This window comes from Anomaloglossus baeobatrachus, chromosome 5 (assembly GCF_048569485.1).
Source record: "Anomaloglossus baeobatrachus isolate aAnoBae1 chromosome 5, aAnoBae1.hap1, whole genome shotgun sequence".
NCBI lineage: Eukaryota > Metazoa > Chordata > Amphibia > Anura > Aromobatidae > Anomaloglossus > Anomaloglossus baeobatrachus.
Window position 1 is genome coordinate 235,152,894 of NC_134357.1, and position 25,241 is coordinate 235,178,134.

The following is a 25,241-nucleotide window of genomic DNA, read 5'->3' on the forward strand; positions in this document are numbered from 1 at the left end:
ATAATGGACTCAAATGGGGGCAGGACCACAACCCGTGAAGGAGATCAGTTCCACTACTCTTACACTTAGGGCAATACGTAAGCCTGTCTGGCTTTGTTGCTGATGGAGGGAGAATAAAACCATAAATTGCCTTGTGTATAATTCTAAATTGGGTTTCTCGCCAATTGTCATTTAAAATTGATTTACGAAGAGCATTCCACCCTCCCCTAATTTTTACCCCCATAGACGGGTCCTCAAATTGTTTTTCCCAAGATTTAAATAAACCTTCCGGGTGCTGTCCTATTAATAGATCACGCATGGCTCCATAAAGAAAAGAGATAGATGATGAAGTTATTGAGTTCTTTACCAGACAATCAAAAGAGTTAAATACTACCTCCTGGGTCACATCATGCAACTGAGTCATAATACTATATCTCACTTGGTCATATTGGATTACTTGGTTAGGCCCCAGGCCATACTGCGCTATAATTTCGTCTCTACTCAACCATCTAGGTTCTGAGGTGTGCAAGAGATGAGCAACAGTCCTTATACCCCTCACCTTCCACTCTACGGTGAGGGTTTTTGTCGTTTCCATTGTGAGAAAGGGGCGGATTCTAGCGATGTTCTTGAGGTGCAAGCGGCAGGTGCGGGCAAGAGATTGTATGTGGGAGGTGAAGGAGAGATCAGTGTCAAGTGTAATACCCAGACAGCGGGCCTGCGGCCTAGGACTTATCGTTGTGCCACACACAGAGGGGGAGATGTCAGGTTTAGGAAGGTTGGGAGATGGAGGGAAAAGCAGAAGTTCAGTTTTGGAAAGGTTAAGTTTCAGATAGAGAGCAGACATGATGTTGCAAACTGCAGTCAGGCAGTCACTTGTGTTCTGTAGTACAGCGGGGGTGAGCTCAGGGGAGGAGGTATATAGCTGTGTGTCATCAGCATAAAGATGGTACTGAAAGCCAAATCTGCTGATGGTCTGTCCAATTGGGGCAGTGTAGAGGGAGAACAGAAGAGGGCCAAGGACTGAACCTTGAGGGACCCTAACAGTGAGAGGGAGAGGAGAAGATGTGGAGCCAGCAAATGATACGCTGAATGAGCGTCCAGAAAGATAGGAAGAGAACCAGGAAAGAACAGTGTCCTTTAGGCCGATAGAATGCAGCATAGAGAGAAGGAGATGGTGGTCAACAGTGTCGAAGGCGGCAGAGAGGTCAAGAAGGATAAGCAGAGAGTGGTCACCGTTACGTTTTGCTGTCAATAGTTCATTGGTCACTTTGACAAGGGCAGTTTCTGTTGAGTGTAAAGGGCGGAAGCCAGACTGTAAAGGATCTAGAAGAGAGTGAGTGGAAAGGTAGCGGGTGAGACGAGAGTAGACCAGGCGCTCCAAGAGTTTAGAGATGAAGGAGAGATTGGAGACTGGTCTGTAGTTGCTTGTGCAGGACGGATCAAGGGAAGGTTTTTTAATAATGGAGTAATAATAGAGTGTTTGAGAGAGGAAGGGAAGATACCAGAAGAGAGAGAGAGAGATTGAAGATTTTAGTTAGGTGAGTGGTGACAACCGGAGAGAGTGTCTGGAGTAGGCGTGAGGGGAAGGGATCAGTAGGGCAAGTGGTAGGATGAGAAGAAGAGAGGAGCCTGGAGACTTCCTCCTCTGTGACTGGGTCAAATGTGGAAAGTGAGCTGGATGGGATATGGGGAGGGATGGGATTCACAAAGCTTGGTGACTGGGAGCTGATCTCTTGGCGGATGTTTTCTATTTTCTCTGTGAAATACGAGGCCAGGTCATCAGCATGAAGGTCTGTGATAGGGGTCTGTGCTTTGGGACTGAGGAGGGAGTGAAAGGTGTCAAAGAGCTTTTTTGGATTGTTGGCTAGTGAGGAGATAAGGGTGGTGAAGTAGGTCTGTTTGGCGAGGTGAAGGGAACAGTTGTAAGTCCTTAACATGAACTTGTAGTGGATGAAGTTTTCTGGTGTGCGGGATTTCCTCCATAGGCGCTCGGCACTCCTAGAGCATCGCTGGAGAAATCGAGTTTGTGATGTGAGCCAAGGTTGTTTTACTCGGTGTTTGGAGGTTCTGAGGGTGAGGGGTGCTACTTGGTCCAGGGTGCTTCTGAGTGTGTCATTGTAGTGTTTACAGCCAGATTAGGGCATGAAAGTGAGGAGATAGGGGATAGTGATAAGTGTAGAGAGTCTGTAAGTGTTTGAGAGTCAATGGCCTGTAGGTTTCTGAATGTGTGATAGGTGGCAGTGTGCTGTGGCAGACGAGGGTTTGTGAGCTTGAAGGAGAGGATGTTGTGGTCAGAGAGGGGAAGAGGTGAGTTGTCAAAGTGAGAGATTGAGCAGAGGCGGAAAAAGACCAGGTCAAGGGTGTTACCATCTTCATGTGTCTCTGAGGATGAGAGCTGTGAGAGGCCAAGGGAGGTGGTGAGAGATAGAAGCTGGGATGCAGATGGGGAGGAGGGGCTGTTCATGGGGATGTTAAAGTCTCCAAGGATGAGGGTTGGCAATTCAGAGGACATGAAGTGTGGCAGCCAGGCTGAAAAGTGGTCAAGGAACTGGGTGGGTGAGCCTGGTGGACGGTATATGACAGCTACTCTGAGGGGAAGGGGATGGAAGCGCCTAATGGTGTGAACCTCAAAGGATGGGAATGAGAGTGATGGAGCTGGGGGGATGACCTGGAAAGTGCACTGTGGGGACAGTAGTAAGCAGACTCCACCACCCTGTCTGTTTCCAGGTCTTGGTGAATGGGTAAAGTGTAAACCACCATGAGAGATGGCAGCAGGGGAAGTAGTGTCAGAATCCTGAATCCAGGTTTCAGTTAGGCCTAGTAAGTTAAGAGAGTTATTGAGAAAGAGGTTGTGGATGTAAGAAAGCTTGTTACATACGGACCGTGGATTCCAGAGAGCACAATTAAAAGAGGGAAGTGAGGGTGTACAGGGAATGTTAATAATATTATCAGGGTTTCTATGGGAGGTGGGGGAGGGGGTAAAGTTAGCATGGGGTGGACCTGGATTAGGAGAGATATCACCTGATAGAAGTAGGAGTAGAAGGAGAAAGGTCAGATGGTTTTTGGACGTGTGGCATGGCTTTTTGTGTGATACCCTGGAGCATGAAGGATTGAGGTTATTCAGATAGGTGAAAAGAGCCTGGGAGCCGTACATAGGAGAGGGGAGGAGAGAGGGGCTGATGTGGATGAGTGATGATGAAGGGGGGACAGGGCGGTGAAAGTGGACAGTAAAGGCACATAGAATGATGGAGATAGGAATAATAGTCATGGTGGAAACAGACGGTGTGAAAGAGTAGTTTACCTGACTCCTGCCCTGACTAACTGCCATTGAAATAACTGCCCAGCACTTAGCAACGTTGGCACTTAGCAAAAGATGCTACGCATGCAGGCACCCCTTAGAACAGCCCCAGATATATAGGGCTGACTAGAGGAGTAGGAGAGGGGGATTATGGGAGCTCAGATTGTTAAGGAAAATTAACAAATGCTGATCACACCAGGGAATGATTAAGGAATCAAAGGAAACAGAACATTTGACCCCCACCCGGACTCTAGTCTACACAGATTCACACCTTCCACCATCAGATAAGATGTACAAAGAGGAAGATACAGTCATACATCAGTGAGTATCAAACATAATGTAAAAATGATATAGCATATGTCACAGCAAGCAGAGATATATACCAGGAGAGTGAATTCAGCAGCAGAGGGGAGCAGACATTACACTTCAGCAAGCAGAGATATATACCAGGAGAGTGAATTCAGCAGCAGAGGGGAGCAGACATTACACTTCAGCAAGCAGAGATATATACCAGGAGAGTGAATTCAGCAGCAGAGGGGAGCAGACATTACACTTCAGCAAGCAGAGATATATACCAGGAGAGTGAATTCAGCAGCAGAGGGGAGCAGACATTACACTTCAGCAAGCAGAGATATATACCTCTCTTCCCTGTCTCCGTCTGTCTGTGTCTGTCTGTTCCTCTGTCTCACCACCGACATCATATTACCTCACACATAAGCTTTTTATATTAACAGTTTATTTGGTTCCTATAGCAACCACTGACAGTTGCTATTAATAGCCTATAGCTCCCACCTCTATTCAATTTAATGGAAGCAGGATTTTAGAGTAACTGTAAAGCGTGGGGTTAAATTTTCCCGTCAAAATATAGTCAGTGACGTTCCCCGAGTCACATGAGGCATGTGTGCAAAATTTCGTGATTGTAAAAGCGACGGTGCGGATTCCTTTAGCGGACATACACACATACGCTGCGCTTTACATATCAGATACAATATATATATATATATATATATATATATATATATATATATATATATATATACATACACATATATACATATAGTACCTGTACAATGTTTGTAAGTTGTATTAGTCAGTGGTACCATTATGGGGTATATAACCTATTACATTAGCTCTTTATAGGATGAAATAGAAAAAAAAGGGTCCTTCAGGGGTTTAAAAGGAATCTTTCACCAGGTTTTTGCCTACTAGTCAGAGAGCAGCGTAGGGGCAGCAACCCCGATTCCAGAGATGTGTCACTTACTGGGCTGCTTAGTGCTTTCACAAAAATCATTGATTAATCAGCAGTGCATCATCATTAGAGGACTAGTAAACCTGCTGTCATGTAGTCCAGCATATTCATGAGATCTGTGCATATTTCCGCCCCACCACTGATTGGCAGCTTTCTGCCTATGCACAGTGTACCCAAAAAGCTGCCTCAATGGTAAGGGTGGGGTTATACGCAGCTCAGCATTTAGAGAACTGGTAGATCTGCAGCAGATAAAACTGATATTTTCTTTTTTTTAAACTGCAGCAAGCAGCCAAGTAAGTGACATATTACTGTAACCAGAGTCTATCCCTACATCATGCTGCTCTCAGGTGGGATAGCCCATTAGTTTTAGCTGTGTAGGTAACAGCACCGTTGTCAGCCTATTCTAAGTCTGACTCTCAGTCCACAGCCTCTCCAGTGTGGAGGACACAGTGTATTAAATTCCTCCTGTACCGCCATATGTTTTGCTGCATATATAATTTTGGTCTTATTTATGAGACCAGTGATATAAAATGTGTGGAAATAGAAGCAGACAGCAGGAGGGACTGGCTGAGAGCATGTAGAAGGGTCTGCAGTGTGTCCTTGGTCACTGTCCTATCACTTGCTGCTGTCAGACACGACTGAGCTGAACAAGAGCAGTATAGGACTCCACCTGCTCTGACTGTGAGGAGCAGAAGGCATGATGGGAAATGTATTGGTAGAAAAGGGAGTCAAGATGGTGGACAGATAGTATATAGACCATGAACTAAAACATGTATGTACAACAAGGCATATGCAAGGACCTCTACACTATTTTTAATGATAACCTACTATATAGGCAAAAAAACATTAACATTTGCCTCCTTCACATATCAACCAACCTGCAGCAATGTTTTTAGGGATGTCCTCCTCCTTGCACTGCAGTTCAACTCTCACGTATGTTTCTTCTTCACTGTCAGTGTTCTCCTCTACTAAGCTTTGATCCTTAACAAAAGAGATGAGAAAAGAAATCATGGCACAATATTCGAAGTGGATCAGACTATGTGGCTCTATGAATGGCAGCGTAGTACGTGGACAGGTCTGCTCTCCTCTAACATTGTGTTATTTGGCTAAGGAGCGATCAAAGAACGCACTAGTCAGTGTGTCAGGTTTATTGGAAGAGCACCCCCTACTCCTCTTAGGACTGACTGAAAGCTAGCCATCACTGCGAGAAGGGCAGGGGGGGATGCTCTTCTCATTAACATGCTGGGCTCCAACTCTGCTTCCAGGGTATTCTTTTATTGCTCTACTTGGCCCACACCATGCTGCCATATGTACCTATACGTTAAGAGGTGGGGTATTCTATTACATGGGGTAATAGAAAATCTATTCCTAGACCCTAGTTAGCTAGATCTAGGAGTACCACTCAAAATATGCTCAATTCACGTTCTTACCAGAATCCATTTACCTACCATTAGAGGTCAACCTAAATAAATATGCCACACACGTTTTCTCCTAAAATAATTTACTTAGATCAAGAAGGTCAATGTTTGTACAATCATGGCCAAAAGTTTTGAGAATGACACCAAAATTATATTTTCACATGATCTGTTGCCCTCTGGTTTTTAATTGTGTTTGTCTGATGTTTACATCACATACAGAAATATAATTGCAATCATATTATGAGTACCAAAAGATTATATTGACAGTTAGAATGAGTTAATGCAGCAAGTCAATATTTGCAGTGTTGACCCTTCTTCTTCAGGACCTCTGCAATTCTCCCTGGCATGCTCTCAATCAACTTCTGGACCAAATCCTGACTGATAGCTGTCCATTCTTGCATAAGCAATGCTTGCATTTTGCCAGAATGTTTGTTTTTGTTTGTCCACCCGTTTCTTGATGATCGCCCACAAGTTCTCAATGGGATTAAGATCTGGGGAGTTTCCAGGCCATGGACCCAAAATCTCTATGTTTTGTTCCATGACCCATTTAGTGATCACCTTTGCTTTATGGCAAGGTGCTCCATCATGCTGGAAAAGGCATTGTTGGGCGCCAAACTGCTCTTGGACGGTTGGGAGAAGTTGCTCTTGGAGGACATTCTGGTACCATTCTTTATTCATGGCTGGGTTTTTAGGCAAGACTGTGAGTGAGCCGATTCCCTTGGCTGAGAAGCAACCCCACACATGAATCGTTTCAGGATGCTTAACAGTTGGCATGAGACAAGACTGGTGGTAGCGCTCACCTCTTCTTCTCCTAATAAGCTGTTTTCCAGATGCCCCAAACAATCGAAAAGTGGATTCATCTGAGAAAATGACTTTACCCCAGTCCTCAGCAGTCCACTCCCTGTACCTTTTGCAGAATATCAGTCGGTCCCTGATGTTTTTTCTGGAGAGAAGTGGCTTCTTTGCTGCCCTCCTTGAAACCAGGCCTTGCTCTAGCAGTCTCCGCCTCACAGTGCGTGCAGAAGCACTCACACCAGCCTGCTGCCAATTGCTGAGCTAGCTTGGCACTGCTGGTAGTCCGATCCCGCAGCTGAAACAGTTTTAAGATACGGTCCTGGCGTTTGCTGGTCCTTCTTGGGCGCCCTGGAGCCTTTTTGGCAACAATGGAAGCTCTCTCCTTGAAGTTCTTGATGATGCAATAGATTGTTGACTGAGGTGCAATCTTTGTAGCTGCGATACTCTTCCCTGTTAGGCCATTTTTGTGCAGAGCAATGATGGCTGCACGTGTTTGTAATATGTCACAAACCACCGGGGGGGTCACTCAGAAATCCCCCGCGCTGGCTACCAGTACGTCACAATCGGGGGGTAACAAGTGGGGGTCACCCCTCCTTTATACCTCCCGACCGACAGAGCACGTGATGCGCTCTCTAGCGCCCCTCTTATAGTCAGGCCAATTATGGAATTGCCCGACAATAAGCAAGGAGGCCGCTATACTACTTATGCCGATTATTGAAGGGTCCCCGGTGAGAGTAGGGTATATATTCCCCCGACCTCCGCGGGCGGAATATATAAAATCTCCCCGAATCTCACTGGCCTCCCCACAATAATCCTTGGCACAATTCGCTGCCACCAACCGATTTACGGTAACTATTAGCCGAACACACAGACGTGGGATTCAAGATCGAGATAACAGAACAGCCCAAGATTAATTATATAATTTAATCAGCCTAAAGCACACTAGAACTACAATATATACAATAGGGAATCTACAGAATATACATATGTCAGAGTACAGTTACAATCAAAGCATGGGTTACAAACAGGCATACACAGTTCCAGCAGTTACCTTGTTGCGTCTGGCCACAGGGGGGCGCTGTACCCAGGTTTCTAGGATCCTTCCCACAGATGTTTCCTACACGTGCCCCCAGCGAGAAGAACCCTGGAAAATGGCCGAAGTAGGGTTATCAACCTGGGCAGATCCAGGTCCCCTCCTACCTTAGTGACCTCACAGGGAAGCACTGCCACTCCCCCTGCATGGATCAGAATTATCCAGCAAAGGGGATATTGGCCATAACTTTGCCTGGGAGCGTCGTAGGCAGACGCCAATGCTCTCATTGTGACAGTTATGAATTTAGCTACAGAACGAGGGGACTCATGACCTGTCTGCCAGTTCCCCATTGGCTGATATCACGCCTGGGGCATTTCCCAATGTCCTGCTCCCATAAAAAGGGTGTGCCGGCATCGTCCGCATGCGGAGACACCATTTTTATGGTTGCCATATTTATCGGAAATATGGCTTGCGAGATATGAACCATTTTTTACTGGAGTCGTTCTGTCTAGCTAGTTCCATAGCCTTGCTAATGAGATACAACTCTTGTTACAGGGTGACGGCAGGGAGTCATCCTGTGTCCATTGTTCCCACACCACCTCATTTCCATATCACAGGACATGGCCATGGAGGTGTAAGTGGAACACTGAGAACAAGAAGGGAGGGGGCACTGCCAGGGAGTGATGAGGGATTATGACTGGAGTCATAATTCATCTTCATATCCCGGGATTTGCCTCACACCTCCCCCCTTTTGAGGGCGCTAGGGGGCAGCACACTCCGGTGTTCCCCCGTGCGCCCGTCCGCGACCTCTCCTTGTCGGGACAGCCCGTCTGCGTTACCGTGGTCACGGCCCCTTTTGTGGCGAATGGTGAAGTTGTATTGCTGGAGCGCAAGGCTCCATCGCAACAATCGCCCATTCGTCCCAGAGACGGTGTGCAACCAGCTGAGGGGATTGTGGTCCGTCTCCACGATGAAGTGGCGCCCGTATAGATAGGGTTGCAGACGCTGCAGGGCCCACACTATGGCCAGGCACTCCTTCTCCATCGTGGAATAGGCAACTTCCCTTGGTAACAGCTTCCTGCTCAGGTACAAGACTGGGTGCTCTTGGCTCGCAGAGTCCACCTGGCTGAGCACCGCACCGAGGCCGAAGTCACTGGCGTCGGTCTGTACTACAAACGGCCGCGTGAAGTCGGCTGCCTGTAGCACGGGCGGGCTGGACAGGGCGTCCTTTAGGGCCCGGAAGGCTGTCTCGCAGTCCATTGTCCAATCGACTGCAGAGGGCAGCTTCTTCTTGGTGAGGTCCGTCAAGGGCTTTGCCAGGCTACTATAGCATGGAACAAACCTCCTATAGTACCCAGCGGTCCCCAAGAAGGACATCACCTGCTTCTTGGTCCTGGGGGTGGGCCAGGATGCGATGGCTTCCACTTTCTCAGGCTCGGGCTTCAGTGTTCTCCCACCTACCCGGTGACCGAGGTACTGGACCTCGCTCATGGCCAGCTGACACTTTCCCGGCTTGATGGTCAAACCTGCCCGGTGGATCCGCCTGAGCACCTGTGCTAGATGCTCTAGGTGGTCCTCCCAGGTGGGACTGAAGACGGCAATGTCATCCAGGTACGCGGCCGCGTACCCTTCAAGTCCCTTGAGCAGGGTGTTGACCATCCGCTGGAAAGTGGCAGGGGCATTCCTCATCCCGAATGGCATCACCGTGGACTCGTACAGTCCAAATGGGGTAATAAAGGCAGAGCGTTCCCTGGCCTTGCGAGTCAGGGGGATCTGCCAATATCCCCGGCTCAGATCCATGATGGTCAGGTACTGAGCCCCGGCCAACTGATCGAGCAGGTCATCGATGCGTGGCATTGGGTACGCATCGGCGACCGTGACCGCATTGAGCCCCCTGTAGTCCACGCAGAACCGAGTGGTTCGGTCCTTCTTAGGGACGAGGACTACAGGCGAGGCCCAAGCGCTGTTGGATGCCTGGATCACCCCCAGCTTCAGCATCTCGTCAATCTCCTGGCGCATGTGTTGCTGCACCTCAAGGGAGACCCGATATGCTGAACGCCGGATCGGGGGATGATCCCCAGTGTCCACGTGATGGACAGCCAAGTCAGTCCTTCCGGGCTGGTTGGTAAACAACCCCCGGAAGGGGAGGAGGGTGGCCCACAGCTGGGACCGTTGGTCCTCCAAGAGCTGGTGGCCAACCTCCACATCCTCAATGGATCCGCCGGCCCTAACCTGGGCTAGCATATCCAAGAGGGTTTCCGCTTCTCCCTCCTCGGGCAGGTTGCACACGGGGAGCGCACACGCCTCCCGCTCATGATGTGCCTTCATCATGTTCACATGGAAGGGCTTCCGCCTTCCACGGGCAGGGTCCAGGGTGACCAGGTACGTCACAGGGTTGAGCTGCTGGTACACGAGGTATGGGCCTTCCCAGGCTGCCTGAAGCTTGTCCTGTGGTACGGGGACCAGTACCCACACCTTTTGACCCACTTGGTAGGTCCTCTCACAAGCGTTCTGGTCGTACCAACGCTTCTGATCGGCCTGGGCTTGAGCCATATTGTCGTGTACCAGTTGCGTCAAGGCCTGCATTTTGTCCCGGAAGCGCATGACATACTCGATAACCGACACTCCAGGGGTGGCCAAATCCCCTTCCCAAGCCTCTTTCACCAGAGCCAGGGGGCCCCGCACACGTCGCCCGTACAGGAGCTCAAACGGTGAGAATCCTGTTGAGGCCTGTGGAACCTCCCGGTAAGCAAATAACAGGTGTGGGAGATACCGCTCCCAGTCACGCCCATGGGAGTCGACCAACATCTTAAGCATCTGCTTTAAGGTGCCATTGAACCGCTCGCACAGGCCATTAGTCTGTGGATGGTACGGGCTGGCCACCAGATGTCGCACCTGGACTTGCTTACAGAGGGCCTCCATCAGCTGGGACATGAATTGGGTCCCCCGGTCAGTGAGCATTTCCTGGGGAAAACCCACTCGGGAGAAAATCTCCAGCAATGCGGTGGCCACCTTGTCAGCCCGAATGGACGACAAGGCCACTGCTTCTGGGTACCGGGTGGCATAGTCCACTACCGTCAGTAGGAAGCGTTTCCCGGAGCTGCTGGGGATGGCCAGCGGGCCGACCAGATCCACAGCCACCCTCCTGAAAGGCTCATCGATGATTGGCAGAGATACTAGTGGGGCTTTGGGGCGTGGCCCCGCCTTCCCCACTCTCTGACAGGTTTCACACGAACGGCAGTAGGCAGCCACATCGGCCCCCATTTTTGGCCAGTAGAACTGCTGGTTTAACCTGGCCTTGGTCTTAGCGATCCCTAGGTGTCCGGCCATCGGAATCTCATGTGCGATCCGCAACAACTCCGTCCGGAACGGATAGGGTACCACCAACTGTCGGTCCCTGGGCCACGCCTCCGGTGAACCCTGCTGGACCGTGGCCCGGTACAGCCGTCCTTGGTCCCAGACCACTCGCTCCGGGTCCGAGTCCGAGGGAGGCTGGGCCGCCTGCTCCTTAAGAGCTTTCAGGCTGTCGTCAGCTTCTAACGCTGCCTGAAACCCCTGACTAGATGTGGCCAGAATCGACGAGACTGTCACATCTTCAGTCAGTACCCCGGGACCTGTGTCCTGGCCTCCACCTGACTCGGCTGCCACTTGGTCAGAAGGGGAAGAGCTATCGGACCTCCGGGAGGCCCCTTGGCTTCCAGCACTCCCACTGCGGGTGACAGCGGCCACAGCCGCTGCGACCGTGGGTCGTGCCTGCTCCTCCTCCGTTCCTGACCAAGTCGCCAGTTCAGGCAGACCTACCTGGCTTCCTGACACCCCGGTTGTGGGGGAACCATGCACCGAGATCTTACCTGGGAGCACTTCCGCTCCTGGACCGGCCCCAATCTCACCTGCCTGTTCCCCTCCTGCAGCAACAGAACCCCGCTGTGAAATCTCTGGGGACCCCACATTTGCTGTGGTAGCCCCCACCCCACACACTGGTCCTCCCCCTGCAGCACCCTGCTCTCTGCTTATCCCTGCAGAGGGCAACAGATCCCAGCTCACAGGCTGGTTACTTGTAGAGGCATTGTCACACCTTTCTCTGACCCCCTCCCCTGTCACAGCTGCAGCTGAGTGTGTGTCTATGGTGTCTATGCAAGCAGAAATATCAGAGTTCACTCCCTCCTCCCTTACATCATTCATAGATAACACATTAACATTGTCCGGAGGCATGTCAGTACTGGCTGAAGGTTCAGCCCTTGGTTGGGGCCCAAACTGGGAGGTTATCTGCCCCAAATCTGTCCCAAGTAGCACGTTTGCAGGGATCCGATCAGTTACCCCCACCTCCCTCACCCCTCGCCCTGCGCCCCAGTCCACATAAATGTCAGCAACAGGCAGCGCCGGGTCAGTGCCTCCAATCCCGGAGACAGCGAGGGTTTTTCCAGGGATCAAGTCTTGGGGGGACACCATCTCAGGCCGCACCAGAGTCACCTCCGAGGCGCTGTCTCGCAGTCCTATGGTCACAGACCGGCCGACGGTGACAGGTTGGAAGCTGTCCAGGGACCTACCACCACCCCCACCCACACAATACACCTTGGGCGGCCCTTGGGACGGGGACGGAGCCGGGGCCTTGGGACGCTGAGGGCACATGGCCTTGAAGTGTCCAGGTAGGTTGCACTGGTGGCACCGTCTTGGTTCCGCCACGGGCCTGGAGAGGGGAGTTGAGGGGGACACCCCCTGCAGTCTAGGGGCAGGTGGGGCAGTCGCAGAATTCATCTTACCCCCTCTCCAGGTGCTGCTGGTGGCCGCTCTCCTGGCCTCAGGGGCCCGGTTGTTGGTGTAGTCATCGGCAAGGGCAGCTGTAGCCGTGGACCCCTTTGGCTTCTGGTCTCGGATGAACTGGCGGAGATCCTCAGGGCAGTTCCACAAGAGTTGCTCCGTGATGAACAAGTCCAGGATCTCCGGTCCGGTGGAAAGCTGCAGGCCTTGGGTCCAGTGGTCGGCAGCTCGGGCAAGTGCCCGCCGGTGGTCAGCCCAGGAGTCCTTTGGTCCCTTCTGTAGGCTCCGGAACTTCTTGCGGTAGGACTCTGGAGTGAGGTTGTACTGTTGGATCAGGGCCTGCTTGATGGTGTCGTAGCCCTGATCTGCCTCAGCAGGCAAGTCCCCAAGGACATCCAGGGCCTTACCCCTTAAACGGGGGGTCAGGTATTTGGCCCACTGGTCCTTGTCCAGATGGTGCTGCAAGCAAGTCCGTTCAAAAGCAGTCAAGAAAGAGTCCAAGTCTCCATCCTTCTCCAGCACTGGGAAGTCCTCAACACGGACCTTTGGAAGTTTGGTGTCTCGAAGGTCACGTGTGGCTGATGAGGGCCGGAGCTGAGCTAGCTGCAGCTGGTAGTCACGGTCTGCCTGTCGCTCTCGCTCTCGCTCTTCACGCGCTGCCTGCCGCTCTCGCTCCGCAGCCTCACGCTCTGCGTGCCGCTCCGCAGCCTCAGCGTCACGCGCTGCCTGCCGCTCTGCCCTGCGCTCTGCCAGGAGTTCCTTGTAGCCCTTCTGGTCTCCAGCCTGGAGAAGGGCCATAGCCATTTGAAGAAGGCTATCCGAGCCTCCCAGGCTCGGTGGAATGGCACGTGGTGATCTGCGGCACGCTGCAGAGCTAGGCGATTCACTGTCCCTTCCAGAGCGGAGGGCTGGCATCTGGCTCGTTGAGGAACCTTGGGTGAGCTCCTCCTCATCTTGTCCAGCAGTGCCAGGTTGCGCAATGTCCTCGGCAGAACGGTTTTCTGGCGTCGAGCTCCTGGAGGACTCGTGGGCAACCTCCTCATTGCTGTCCACAGCACCGTCCTCCCTCTCTTCGGCTCCTGCCTTAGCATTGGCCAGTTGCATAGCTCTGCTCCTGGTGCCATCAGCCATTCTTGCAGACTTTTGGTCACTGACACAGAACTGACACCTGATGCCTCCACACACCTTACAGTATCTGCACTCTGACACTCTAGTGTTGAGCTAGTCTGAAGACCCCAGCAGCCACAGCTGCTGCAGGCAGTCTTTAGTGTCTGGGAGTATGGGTCTCACACTCACACACACTATTATCTCGATCCCACCGCTTGCCACCAATATGTCACAAACCACCGGGGGGGTCACTCAGAAATCCCCCGCGCTGGCTACCAGTACGTCACAATCGGGGGGTAACAAGTGGGGGTCACCCCTCCTTTATACCTCCCGACCGACAGAGCACGTGATGCGCTCTCTAGCGCCCCTCTTATAGTCAGGCCAATTATGGAATTGCCCGACAATAAGCAAGGAGGCCGCTATACTACTTATGCCGATTATTGAAGGGTCCCCGGTGAGAGTAGGGTATATATTCCCCCGACCTCCGCGGGCGGAATATATAAAATCTCCCCGAATCTCACTGGCCTCCCCACAATAATCCTTGGCACAATTCGCTGCCACCAACCGATTTACGGTAACTATTAGCCGAACACACAGACGTGGGATTCAAGATCGAGATAACAGAACAGCCCAAGATTAATTATATAATTTAATCAGCCTAAAGCACACTAGAACTACAATATATACAATAGGGAATCTACAGAATATACATATGTCAGAGTACAGTTACAATCAAAGCATGGGTTACAAACAGGCATACACAGTTCCAGCAGTTACCTTGTTGCGTCTGGCCACAGGGGGGCGCTGTACCCAGGTTTCTAGGATCCTTCCCACAGATGTTTCCTACACGTGCCCCCAGCGAGAAGAACCCTGGAAAATGGCCGAAGTAGGGTTATCAACCTGGGCAGATCCAGGTCCCCTCCTACCTTAGTGACCTCACAGGGAAGCACTGCCACTCCCCCTGCATGGATCAGAATTATCCAGCAAAGGGGATATTGGCCATAACTTTGCCTGGGAGCGTCGTAGGCAGACGCCAATGCTCTCATTGTGACAGTTATGAATTTAGCTACAGAACGAGGGGACTCATGACCTGTCTGCCAGTTCCCCATTGGCTGATATCACGCCTGGGGCATTTCCCAATGTCCTGCTCCCATAAAAAGGGTGTGCCGGCATCGTCCGCATGCGGAGACACCATTTTTATGGTTGCCATATTTATCGGAAATATGGCTTGCGAGATATGAACCATTTTTTACTGGAGTCGTTCTGTCTAGCTAGTTCCATAGCCTTGCTAATGAGATACAACTCTTGTTACAGGGTGACGGCAGGGAGTCATCCTGTGTCCATTGTTCCCACACCACCTCATTTCCATATCACAGGACATGGCCATGGAGGTGTAAGTGGAACACTGAGAACAAGAAGGGAGGGGGCACTGCCAGGGAGTGATGAGGGATTATGACTGGAGTCATAATTCATCTTCATATCCCGGGATTTGCCTCACAGTGTTCCTTTAGAGATTACCATGGTTAACTGAAGAGAAACAATGACACCAAGCACCAGCCTCCTTTTAAAGTGTCCAGTGGTGTCATTCTTACTTAATCATGACTGATTGATTGCCAGCCCTGTCCTCATCAACACCCACACCTGTGTTAATGGAACAATCACTAAAACAATGTTAGCTGCTCCTGTTAAGGCAGGAATGCAATGATGTTGAAATGTGTTTTGGGGGTTGAAGTTCATTTTCTTAGCCAATATTGACTTTGCAAGTAATTGCTGTTAAGCTGATCACTCTTTATGACATTCTGGAGTATATGCAAATTGCCATTAGAAAAACTTAAGCAGTAGACTTTGTAAAAATTAATATTTGTAGCATTCTCAAAACTTTTGACCATGACTGTAGGACCATGACCCCAGAATGTGACCCAAGCATCCTGAACCTCAAGAGGACTGATACATGACAAGTTCTGCCACCGTAGACTTCAGGTAGTTGAGCTCCAAGTTTTGAATCAGTGGCCCCAAGTTCTACATAGGCCATGTGTCAGTGTGAAAAATCTCAATCCTCACATCCTGCCAGCGTTGTCAGTAGTGCCTACCTCTACAGTTAACAGCCGAATGATCTTGTTGGCGAGTTCCATGACCTTCTGTTCATTGTCCTGTACTAATGAGTGACACGGAATAACTGTGGTGCATCGCAGAGTCCGTCTCATCCCACCCATCAAATGACATCTACTGGTTGATTCCACATCTCCACTGGACTTTTTCACTACGGTGTAGTCCTGAATATGAAAAATATTACAATGTGTCACTGGACACAATGTACAATTAGTCTCACCGACATAGCCGAGAAGCTCTCACCTCTCCTGTCAGCAAGTAGATGATGTCCAGGGTGATGTTTAAAATCTTCTTAGTCATGTACATTTTTTCCTTCTCCATCGGGCAAGGTAACTTCAGAAAGAACCAAAAACAAAGATCATGTAAGAATACTTTGAGACTTGTTCTTAGCAAATTCAATGCAGCTAATGAAGTGAAGCTTTGGGATTTTTTGTTTAATGAAAAGCAAAGCAAAAGAAGCAAAAGCCCTATTTTCAAAGGTAATTATACAAAATTTGGACAAAAGTAATAACACCAAAAATGTATACCTGTCAGTTATATCACTGCCGCTATGCTGTCCCATCTGCACTGTTAGGCCCATGATTGTCTGCAGAGGTCACCTGCATCCATAGGATGTAATCGCTACAACCACGGAAAACAGGATCGGTGGGGATATTAATGTTAAATGTGTTATCCGTTACTATGATATTGATGGCTTATCCTTTGCCCTGGTGATGTTCATCCGCCCCTATTCACACGAATCTGCAGAACCTCAGTGTGGCCACTATGTAGTTGACAGAGCTCTTTTGTTTGGCAAGGAAGCCCATCCGTTCGGCATCGGGAATAGCTGATCGGCAATAGCTGATCGGCAGGTGTGATGGGTGTTGCACTGTCACCGATCTAGTAATGATGACCTATCCAAAAGGCAACCCCATTAAGTGTACGTTCTTGTTATTTTCTACCGTTGTCCAAGTTATATAATATGTTTGAAATCTACATTAAAAGCGGTCTTCCACCATTAGACAACCCCTTATAACATAATGTCACACGATCCCTGCAGCCAAGTCACTCTTCTCTCCTTCGGAGGCATCACGTTCATCCAGCTGAAGTGAGAGCAACAATGCTCACTTCCGCCAGATGTATGTGCTTTGTCCCAAGGCGGGGACAGTGATGCGTTCACTGACCGGCTACAAGGAACATGTGAGGTAACAATGACACGAGCCCTGGGAGAAGCAGTGCCGGACCCCTAAAACGGCGCAGGAACCGGAGTTGAGTATAATGGGGAAGCATAAGAATTCAAAAGGCTTGTCCTACTAGTGGACAATCCCTTTAAGGGTATGTTAAAAAAAGTAAGTCTCTTGCAGATTTTAAGTGGCAATTCAGCTTCAAAACCCCAATTTATATTGTAAGAGAATCAAGCCTGACGGTCCTCACTAGTAAGATAGGGACAGGTACAGGGAGCTAAGATTCTCTTATACAGTGCCTACAAGTAGTATTCATCCCCCTGCAGGTTTGATAAGATGCAAATAAGTTAGAGCCTGCAAACTTCAAACAAGAGCAGGATTTATTAACAGATGCATAAATCTTACAAAACAACAAGTTATGTTGCTCAGTTAAATTTTAATAAATTTTCAACATAAAAGTGTGGGTCAATTATTATTCAACCCCTAGGTTTAATATTTTGTGGCATAACCCTTGTTTGCAATTACAGCTAATAATCGTCTTTTATAAGACCTGATCAGGCCGGCACAGATCTCTGGAGTTATCTTGGCCCACTCCTCCATGCAGATCTTCTCCAAGTTATCTAGGTTCTTTGGGTGTCTCATGTGGACTTTAATCTTGAGCTCCTTCCACAAGTTTTCAATTGGGTTAAGGTCAGGAGACTGACTAGGCCACTGCAACACCTTGATTTTTTCCCTCTTAAACCAGGCCTTGGTTTTCTTGGCTGTGTGCTTTGGGTCGTTGTCTTGTTGGAAGATGAAATGACGACCCATCTTAAGATCCTTGATGGAGGAGCGGAGGTTCTTGGCCAAAATCTCCAGGTAGGCCGTGCTATCCATCTTCCCATGGATGCGGACCAGATGGCCAGGCCCCTTGGCTGAGAAACAGCCCCACAGCATGATGCTGCCACCACCATGCTTGACTGTAGGGATGGTATTCTTGGGGTCGTATGCAGTGCCATCCAGTCTCCAAACGTCACGTGTGTGGTTGGCACCAAAGATCTCGATCTTGGTCTCATCAGACCAGAGAACCTTGAACCAGTCTGTCTCAGAGTCCTCCAAGTGATCATGAGCAAACTGTAGACGAGCCTTGACATGACGCTTTGAAAGTAAAGGTACCTTACGGGCTCGTCTGGAACGGAGACCATTGCGGTGGAGTACGTTACTTATGGTATTGACTGAAACCAATGTCCCCACTGCCATGAGATCTTCCCGGAGCTCCTTCCTTGTTGTCCTTGGGTTAGCCTTGACTCTTCGGACAAGCCTGGCCTCGGCACGGGTGGAAACTTTCAAAGGCTGTCCAGGCCGTGGAAGGCTAACAGTAGTTCCACAAGCCTTCCACTTCCGAATGATGCTCCCAACAGTGGAGACAGGTAGGCCCAACTCCTTGGAAGTGGTTTTGTACCCCTTGCCAGCCTTGTGACCCTCCACGATCTTGTCTGATGGCCTTGGAATGCTCCTTTGTCTTTCCCAAGTATGAGTGCTGTTCACAAGTTTGGGGAGGGTCTTAATTAGTCAGAAAAGGCTGGAAAAAGAGGTAATTAATCCAAACATGTGAAGCTCATTGTTCTTTGTGTCTGAAATACTTCTTAATACTTTAGGGGAACCAAACAGAATTCTGGTGGTTTGAGGGGTTGAATAATAAATGACCCTCTGAATAAACTTTTCACAATTTAAAAAAAAAAATAAAAAAAGAAATAACATTCTTTTTTGCTGCAGTGCATTTCACACTTCCAGGCTGATCTACAGTCCAAATGTCACAATGCCAAGTTAATTCCGAATGTGTAAACCTGCTAAATCTGCAGGGGGTTAAATACTACTTGTAGGCACTGTAGTACATCTACTGTTTGCTATCTTATAGAACACTTGCAAACTTAATTCTCTGAGAAAGCAGCAGTACCACTGAACGTTACAAAGCATAAACACGCCACTCTCTGCAAAGCTTGGAACCCTCCAACTGTATTTCTGGATGCCAGAGCCGAGTCTGATGGTGCAAAACTCGGTGCCAAGCAAAGAGTACACTCAGGGAGCACTTGCTATGGCATCTGGGAGATTTACCGACTCTTTAATCCCTTTTTGTCTCCCCATTTCAGGAGAGTTGATAAATAAGTGCCACCATCAGATACATTTTCTCACGATTAGGGATTAGCAGACCCTTGGATGTTTGGGTTCACCGGATTTGGATGGACTTTAGTGAGAAGTTCGGTACCCAGACTTGACGAGAACCCCAAATAAGTCAATGGAGACCCATACTTTTAGCCTGTGAAATGGTCATAGTAAGGGTTAGGGAGCTGTAAGGCCCAGTGCCCACGCTGTGTAGTTTTGACACGTATTTTCAGAAATCTGCAGCAAATTCTGCATGTCCATTGTGAAGCCAGCAAAGTCTATGAGAATTCAGAAGTGCTGTGCCCACGTTGCTTATTATTCCCTTGCGTATTTTGTGCAGATTTAGTGTAGAAAAAATAAATCTGCACCAAATACGCAAGGGAAAAATACTCAATGTGGGCACAGCACTTCTGAATTCTCATAGACTTTGCTGGCTTCACAATGGACATAAGATTTTGCTGCAGATTTCTGGAAATATGCGTCAAAACCTGCATCAAAATACACAGCATGGGCACAAGGTCTAAAAGGGAGCAAAATTGAGATAAGAGCAGGGCAATAGCCCTGCAAACAAATGTGGATAGGGAATAAATAATCTAAAAAAAAAAAAAAAAAAAAAGTGACCCCCCCCCCCTTTCCCTATTTTTGATAGCCAGCCAAGGTAAAGCCTACAGCTGGGGGCTTTCAACAAACTTTATTCAGCATCCGAATTACGAACTCGACCACGGACTTCTGGGAGAAGTGTCTGGTACAAACCCCAAACTCTACTGTTCGGATTCACTCATCTCTACTCAAGATGTGCATGTCTGATACAGGACTGTGATGGATGTCATGCAGTGGCATTTGCCCCCCCCATATTGATTCAATGTAAAAAAAACTATAAGATTTCTTCCAGTGGCCGCCTGAAACAGTCTGTTGCGCTTTCGTATACAGTTAAATAGACTTAAACATAGCAGGCAACAGGCGAAAAGGTCGTTCTTTTGGTGAATGGGAGCCTATATAAACGTTAACCTGTACAAGTAGTGAAGATGCCCCGTGTGTGTACAATTGAGGAATGACACTAAATCTTACTATTTGTATCCTGCATTTCATCACCTGCTGGAAGGTTCTCTTCTATTATCAGTCGTGCCAGAGCTCGTGGCTGGATATTCCCATACACAATACATTTGGGACTGCACAACTCTTCAGCACGTTTAGAAGCAGTATGAAGGCTATCATGCCACAGTAACGAGCAGTGTAGCTGTGAATCCATCATGAGGACAAGAGAAAAACACTACAATTTCTCAGCCCCATATCTTTACTTTTCTCTCTAGCTTCTGCAAGCAACCACACCGATCAGGTGTTATTTGTGATAGCGGCTGCTGGATATATACATTCTCAATGGGGCGGAAAGCTATATAGCTCCATTCAATGTGTAGTGGCTGCTGGATATATACATTCTCAATGAGGCTGGAAGGCATAGCGCCATTCAATGTGTAGCGGCTGCTGGATATATACATTCTCAATGAGGCTGGAAGGCATAGCTCCATTCAATGTGTAGCGGCTGCTGGATATATACATTCTCAATGGGGCTGGAAGGCATAGCGCCATTCAATGTGTAGCGGCTGCTGGATATATACATTCTCAATGAGGCTGGAAGGCATAGCGCCATTCAAATGTGTAGCGGCTGCTGGATATATACATTCTCAATGAGGCTGGAAGGCATAGCGTCATTCAATGTGTAGCAGCTGCTGGATATATACACTCAATGAGGCTGGAAGACATAGCGCCATTCAATGTGTAGCGGCTGCTGGATATATACATTCTCAATGAGGCTGGAAGGCATAGCGCCATTCAAATGTGTAGCGGCTGCTGGATATATACATTCTCAATGAGGCTGGAAGGCATAGCGTCATTCAATGTGTAGCGGCTGCTGGATATATACACTCAATGAGGCTGGAAGACATAGCGCCATTCAATGTGTTGCAGCTGCTCCCCAATACTGCAGAGCAGTTCCAATTCTTTTGAATAGGCGCTGAAACGTAGTACCAGGCAGTTTTCACTATACTCCGAATGAAAAGAAAACAAATTTTAGACCAAAAGTCATGGCTCCACTCACTTAGCAACAAAACCTATAAAGAACCATGAATGAATGAGCCTAATAATTAATAATATATTTTTTATTGAGTAATTATTTAAAAACATAAACATATGGAAGACAAAATGAGGTCACAATCAGATACCCTCAGGTGATCAAAATGACTTGTCTATAAATGGCATGAATGCACAACAGGTATGTGTCAGAAAAACCTATACCTCAAAAAAGCATAGTGAAATGACATGGAGATATGAATCAGAAAAAGAGTGGACCCCTATTAAAAATAGAGGAAATCCACATTAGTACTAGAAAAATACAACACATATGAATGCCACATAAAGCTGCCCCAATGAAGACTAATACTGAAAAGCCTATATCAGCAGCTGAAAGAATGCAAAAAATGCAGGAGAAGCAAAATATATATATATATATATATATATATACATAAAATTAAAGGCCAATGCCCATTATATCCATTAGATGGCGATAAACACACATGACTTGTAATGAAAGGCCAGCAGAAAAATTAGGTGATGACCATAATGTGAAAAGTTATGAAATGGAAAAGAAAGGATATAGGTCAGGCTGGAGGGAGATGAACCCCAATCGCAGGATACCAGAAAATTAATTAAGAAATGGCAATGGAAAAATCAAAAGCTGGCAGAAATAAATGAGACGGCCCCAACCGGAGCTAGTACTGTAAAGCCCTATTCCCAAAGCCACAATGCAGTAATAATGTGAAGACAAAGAAAAATAACGAAAGGTCTTAAACAGGGATCAAAGGCAAATGCCCATAGTATCCACAAAATGGTAGTCCTGCAAAGTATAGCCAAAAGCCATAGGAGTCAACCATAAAGATAAATAAGACACAAGATACCAGAAAGATAACCTGAGGGTAAGGTGATACCCCTACACGTGTTTCGCAATAGCTTCTTCCCTCCAGCCTGACCTATATCCTTTCTTTTCCATTTCATGACTTTTCACATTATGGTCATCACCTAATTTTTCTGCTGGCCTTTCATTACAAGTCATGTGTGTTTATCGCCATCTAATGGATATAATGGGCATTGGCCTTTAATTCTATTTTTTTTTTTGCTTCTCCTGCATTTTTTGCATTCTTTCAGCTGCTGATATAGGCTTTTCAGTATTAGTCTTCATTGGGGCAGCTTTATGTGGCATTCATATGTGTTGTATTTTTCTAGTACTAATGTGGATTTCCTCTATTTTTAATAGGGGTCCACTCTTTTTCTGATTCATATCTCCATGTCATTTCACTATGCTTTTTTGAGGTACAGGTTTTTCTGACACATACCTGTTGTGCATTCATGCCATTTATAGACCAGTCATTTTGATCACCTGAGGGTATCTGATTGTGACCTCATTTTGTCTTCCATATGTTTATAAATAATTACTTAATAAAAATATATTTTTAATTATTAGGCTCGTTCATTCATGGTTCTTTATAGGTTTTGTATACTCTGAATGATGCTGTGCCTGGCAGCATCATTCAATGAGTTTACATAGGCACAAATAAATGATTAATAGGGATGCCAGGCCATGTCCACTGCTAATGTCATATTGATGATCTAGCCTGCGATTGGATAATTCCTTTAGCGCACATATACTATACACACAGCAAGCTTTTCTACTTGTGCTCCTCTTCACATGGAAGCAGACTTTTACATGAATATCTATACATGATATTGGCAGGCATGTACATACATATACATATATTCCTGCTTTATATGGTGGCGGTCTAGCAGTGGTATTGGGGGTGGCGCAGGCTTCCTGATGGTCTCCAGATGACGAGGCAGACACTTCTCCCTCTTTTCAGCAGGGCTCCAGATCGAATCTGTATCATGTTCTGATTTTCCTAAAATTCAAAGTAAAATGCATGTTTTTGGGGTTTTGTCGGGTATTTTATTAGAATCAGAACACAGCCTGATTGTGAGAGAGCACAGGCTCCGCTCTAAGCCATCGGCCCTCCTATTCAGGCTGCTTACAGAATTAGCGCAAGGCCCCCGAACAGCTAGGACAGCAGTGGTAACCTGCCGCATTAGAAGGCTAAAAACACTTTTCACCTCCAAAGCCGTTCCAGCCATATTGGCACTCGCTCTCCCAGGGCTCACATGATGTTATGCCATGCCCTGCAACCAATCAGCACTGGCGATAAGAAAAGAAGAGGGCACCACCTAAGAAACGGATCAACTAGGGCATGCTACACATGAGATACAAAGGAAAGAAGGGATCACCTAGAAATAGTCATTAATTGAATAAATAACCAATACAATGGTTCAATCCACTTAAAGAGCCCCAAGGCTCTGACAACGTGATCAGAAAACCCAAAATAGAATTCTGAGTAACACTAATCACATTCATGCATTATTAAAGCCATAAGCAGGACTGAGCTATAATAAGGTGTGTATAATGATTATGCATATAATACATGCCAATAACATTACAAAAAGGAAACAAGACAAAAAAATAAAAAGAGGTAAAAACTGGCATGGTAGTGGGACCTCTGAGCTGAGTCTGAAGATAGTAGAAAAACCCACACGTATCGCCACAAAAGACATGGCTTCCTCAGGGGCACATTGCATGGCTCGCAATATCATATATACACATAATACATGGAAAGATAACTACCGGCTGACGGACATGCTTCAGCACAGGAACAGAGTGTTTCCCAATGTATGGCACTTGTCATTTTAGTGCCCCGTCCTATACCCCAACGCCACCAGTCACCGTACCTGCAAATCTGCACCCCCAACAGGCACCATACCCACAGATCCCAAGCCCAAAACCACAGGGCACCAGTCACCGTACCTGCAGATCTGCACCCCCAACAGGCACCATACCCACAGATCCCAAGCCCAACACCACAGGGCACCAGTCACCATACCTGCAGATCTGCACCCCCAACAGGCACCATACCCACAGATCCCAAGCCCAACACCACAGGGCACCAGTCACCATACCTGCAGATCTGCACCCCCAACAGGCACCATACCCACAGATCCCAAGCCCAACACCACAGGGCACCAGTTACCGTTCATGCAGATCTTCCCCCCCCCCAACAGGCACCATACCCACAGATCCCAAGCCCAACACCACAGGCCACCAGTCACCGTACCTGCAGATCTGCACCCCCAACAGGCACCATACCCACAGATCCCAAGCCCAACACCACAGGGCACCAGTCACCATACCTGCAGATCTGCACCCCCAACAGGCACCATACCCACAGATCCCAAGCCCAACACCACAGGGCACCAGTTACCGTTCATGCAGATCTGCCCCCCCCCCCCCAACAGGCACCATACCCACAGATCCCAAGCCCAACACCACAGGGCACCAGTCACCGTACCTGCAGATCTGCACCCCCAACAGGCACCATACCCACAGATCCCAAGCCCAACACCACAGGGCACCAGTCACCATACCTGCAGATCTGCACCCCCAACAGGCACCATACCCACAGATCCCAAGCCCAACACCACAGGGCACCAGTCACCATACCTGCAGATCTGCACCCCCAACAGGCACCATACCCACAGATCCCAAGCCCAACACCACAGGGCACCAGTTACCGTTCATGCAGATCTGCCCCCCCCCCCAACAGGCACCATACCCACAGATCCCAAGCCCAACACCACAGGCCACCAGTCACCGTACCTGCAGATCTGCACCCCCAACAGGCACCATACCCACAGATCCCAAGCCCAACACCACAGGGCACCAGTTACCGTACATGCAGATCCGCCCCCCTCCCCCCCAACAGGCACCATACCCACAGATCCCAAGCCCAACACCACAGGGCACCAGTTACCGTTCATGCAGATCTGCCCCCCCAACAGGCACCATACCCACAGATCCCAAGCCCAACACCACAGGCCACCAGTCACCGTACCTGCAGATCTGCACCCCCAACAGGCACCATACCCACAGATCCCAAGCCCAACACCACAGGGCACCAGTTACCGTACATGCAGATCCGCCCCCCTCCCCCCCAACAGGCACCATACCCACAGATCCCAAGCCCAACACCACAGGGCACCAGTCACCATACCTGCAGATCTGCACCCCCAACAGGCACCATACCCACAGATCCCAAGC

At 48.5% G+C, this 25,241-nt stretch overlaps 1 protein-coding gene across 1 annotated transcript in view; it reads right to left on the minus strand.

The window, feature by feature from the left end:
- LOC142311098 (uncharacterized) overlaps nucleotides 1-25,241 on the minus strand; it is a 64,049-nt gene that overhangs the window by 9,569 nt on the left and 29,239 nt on the right. Inside the window, exons 2-4 of the mRNA XM_075349198.1 lie at nucleotides 15,990-16,079; nucleotides 15,728-15,910; nucleotides 5,405-5,507 (exon numbers count right to left, since the gene is read on the minus strand). Coding sequence (XP_075205313.1) covers nucleotides 5,405-5,507; nucleotides 15,728-15,910; nucleotides 15,990-16,067 — 364 coding nt within the window. The 5' untranslated portion in view covers nucleotides 16,068-16,079. The remainder of the gene's footprint in view (nucleotides 1-5,404; nucleotides 5,508-15,727; nucleotides 15,911-15,989; nucleotides 16,080-25,241) is intronic.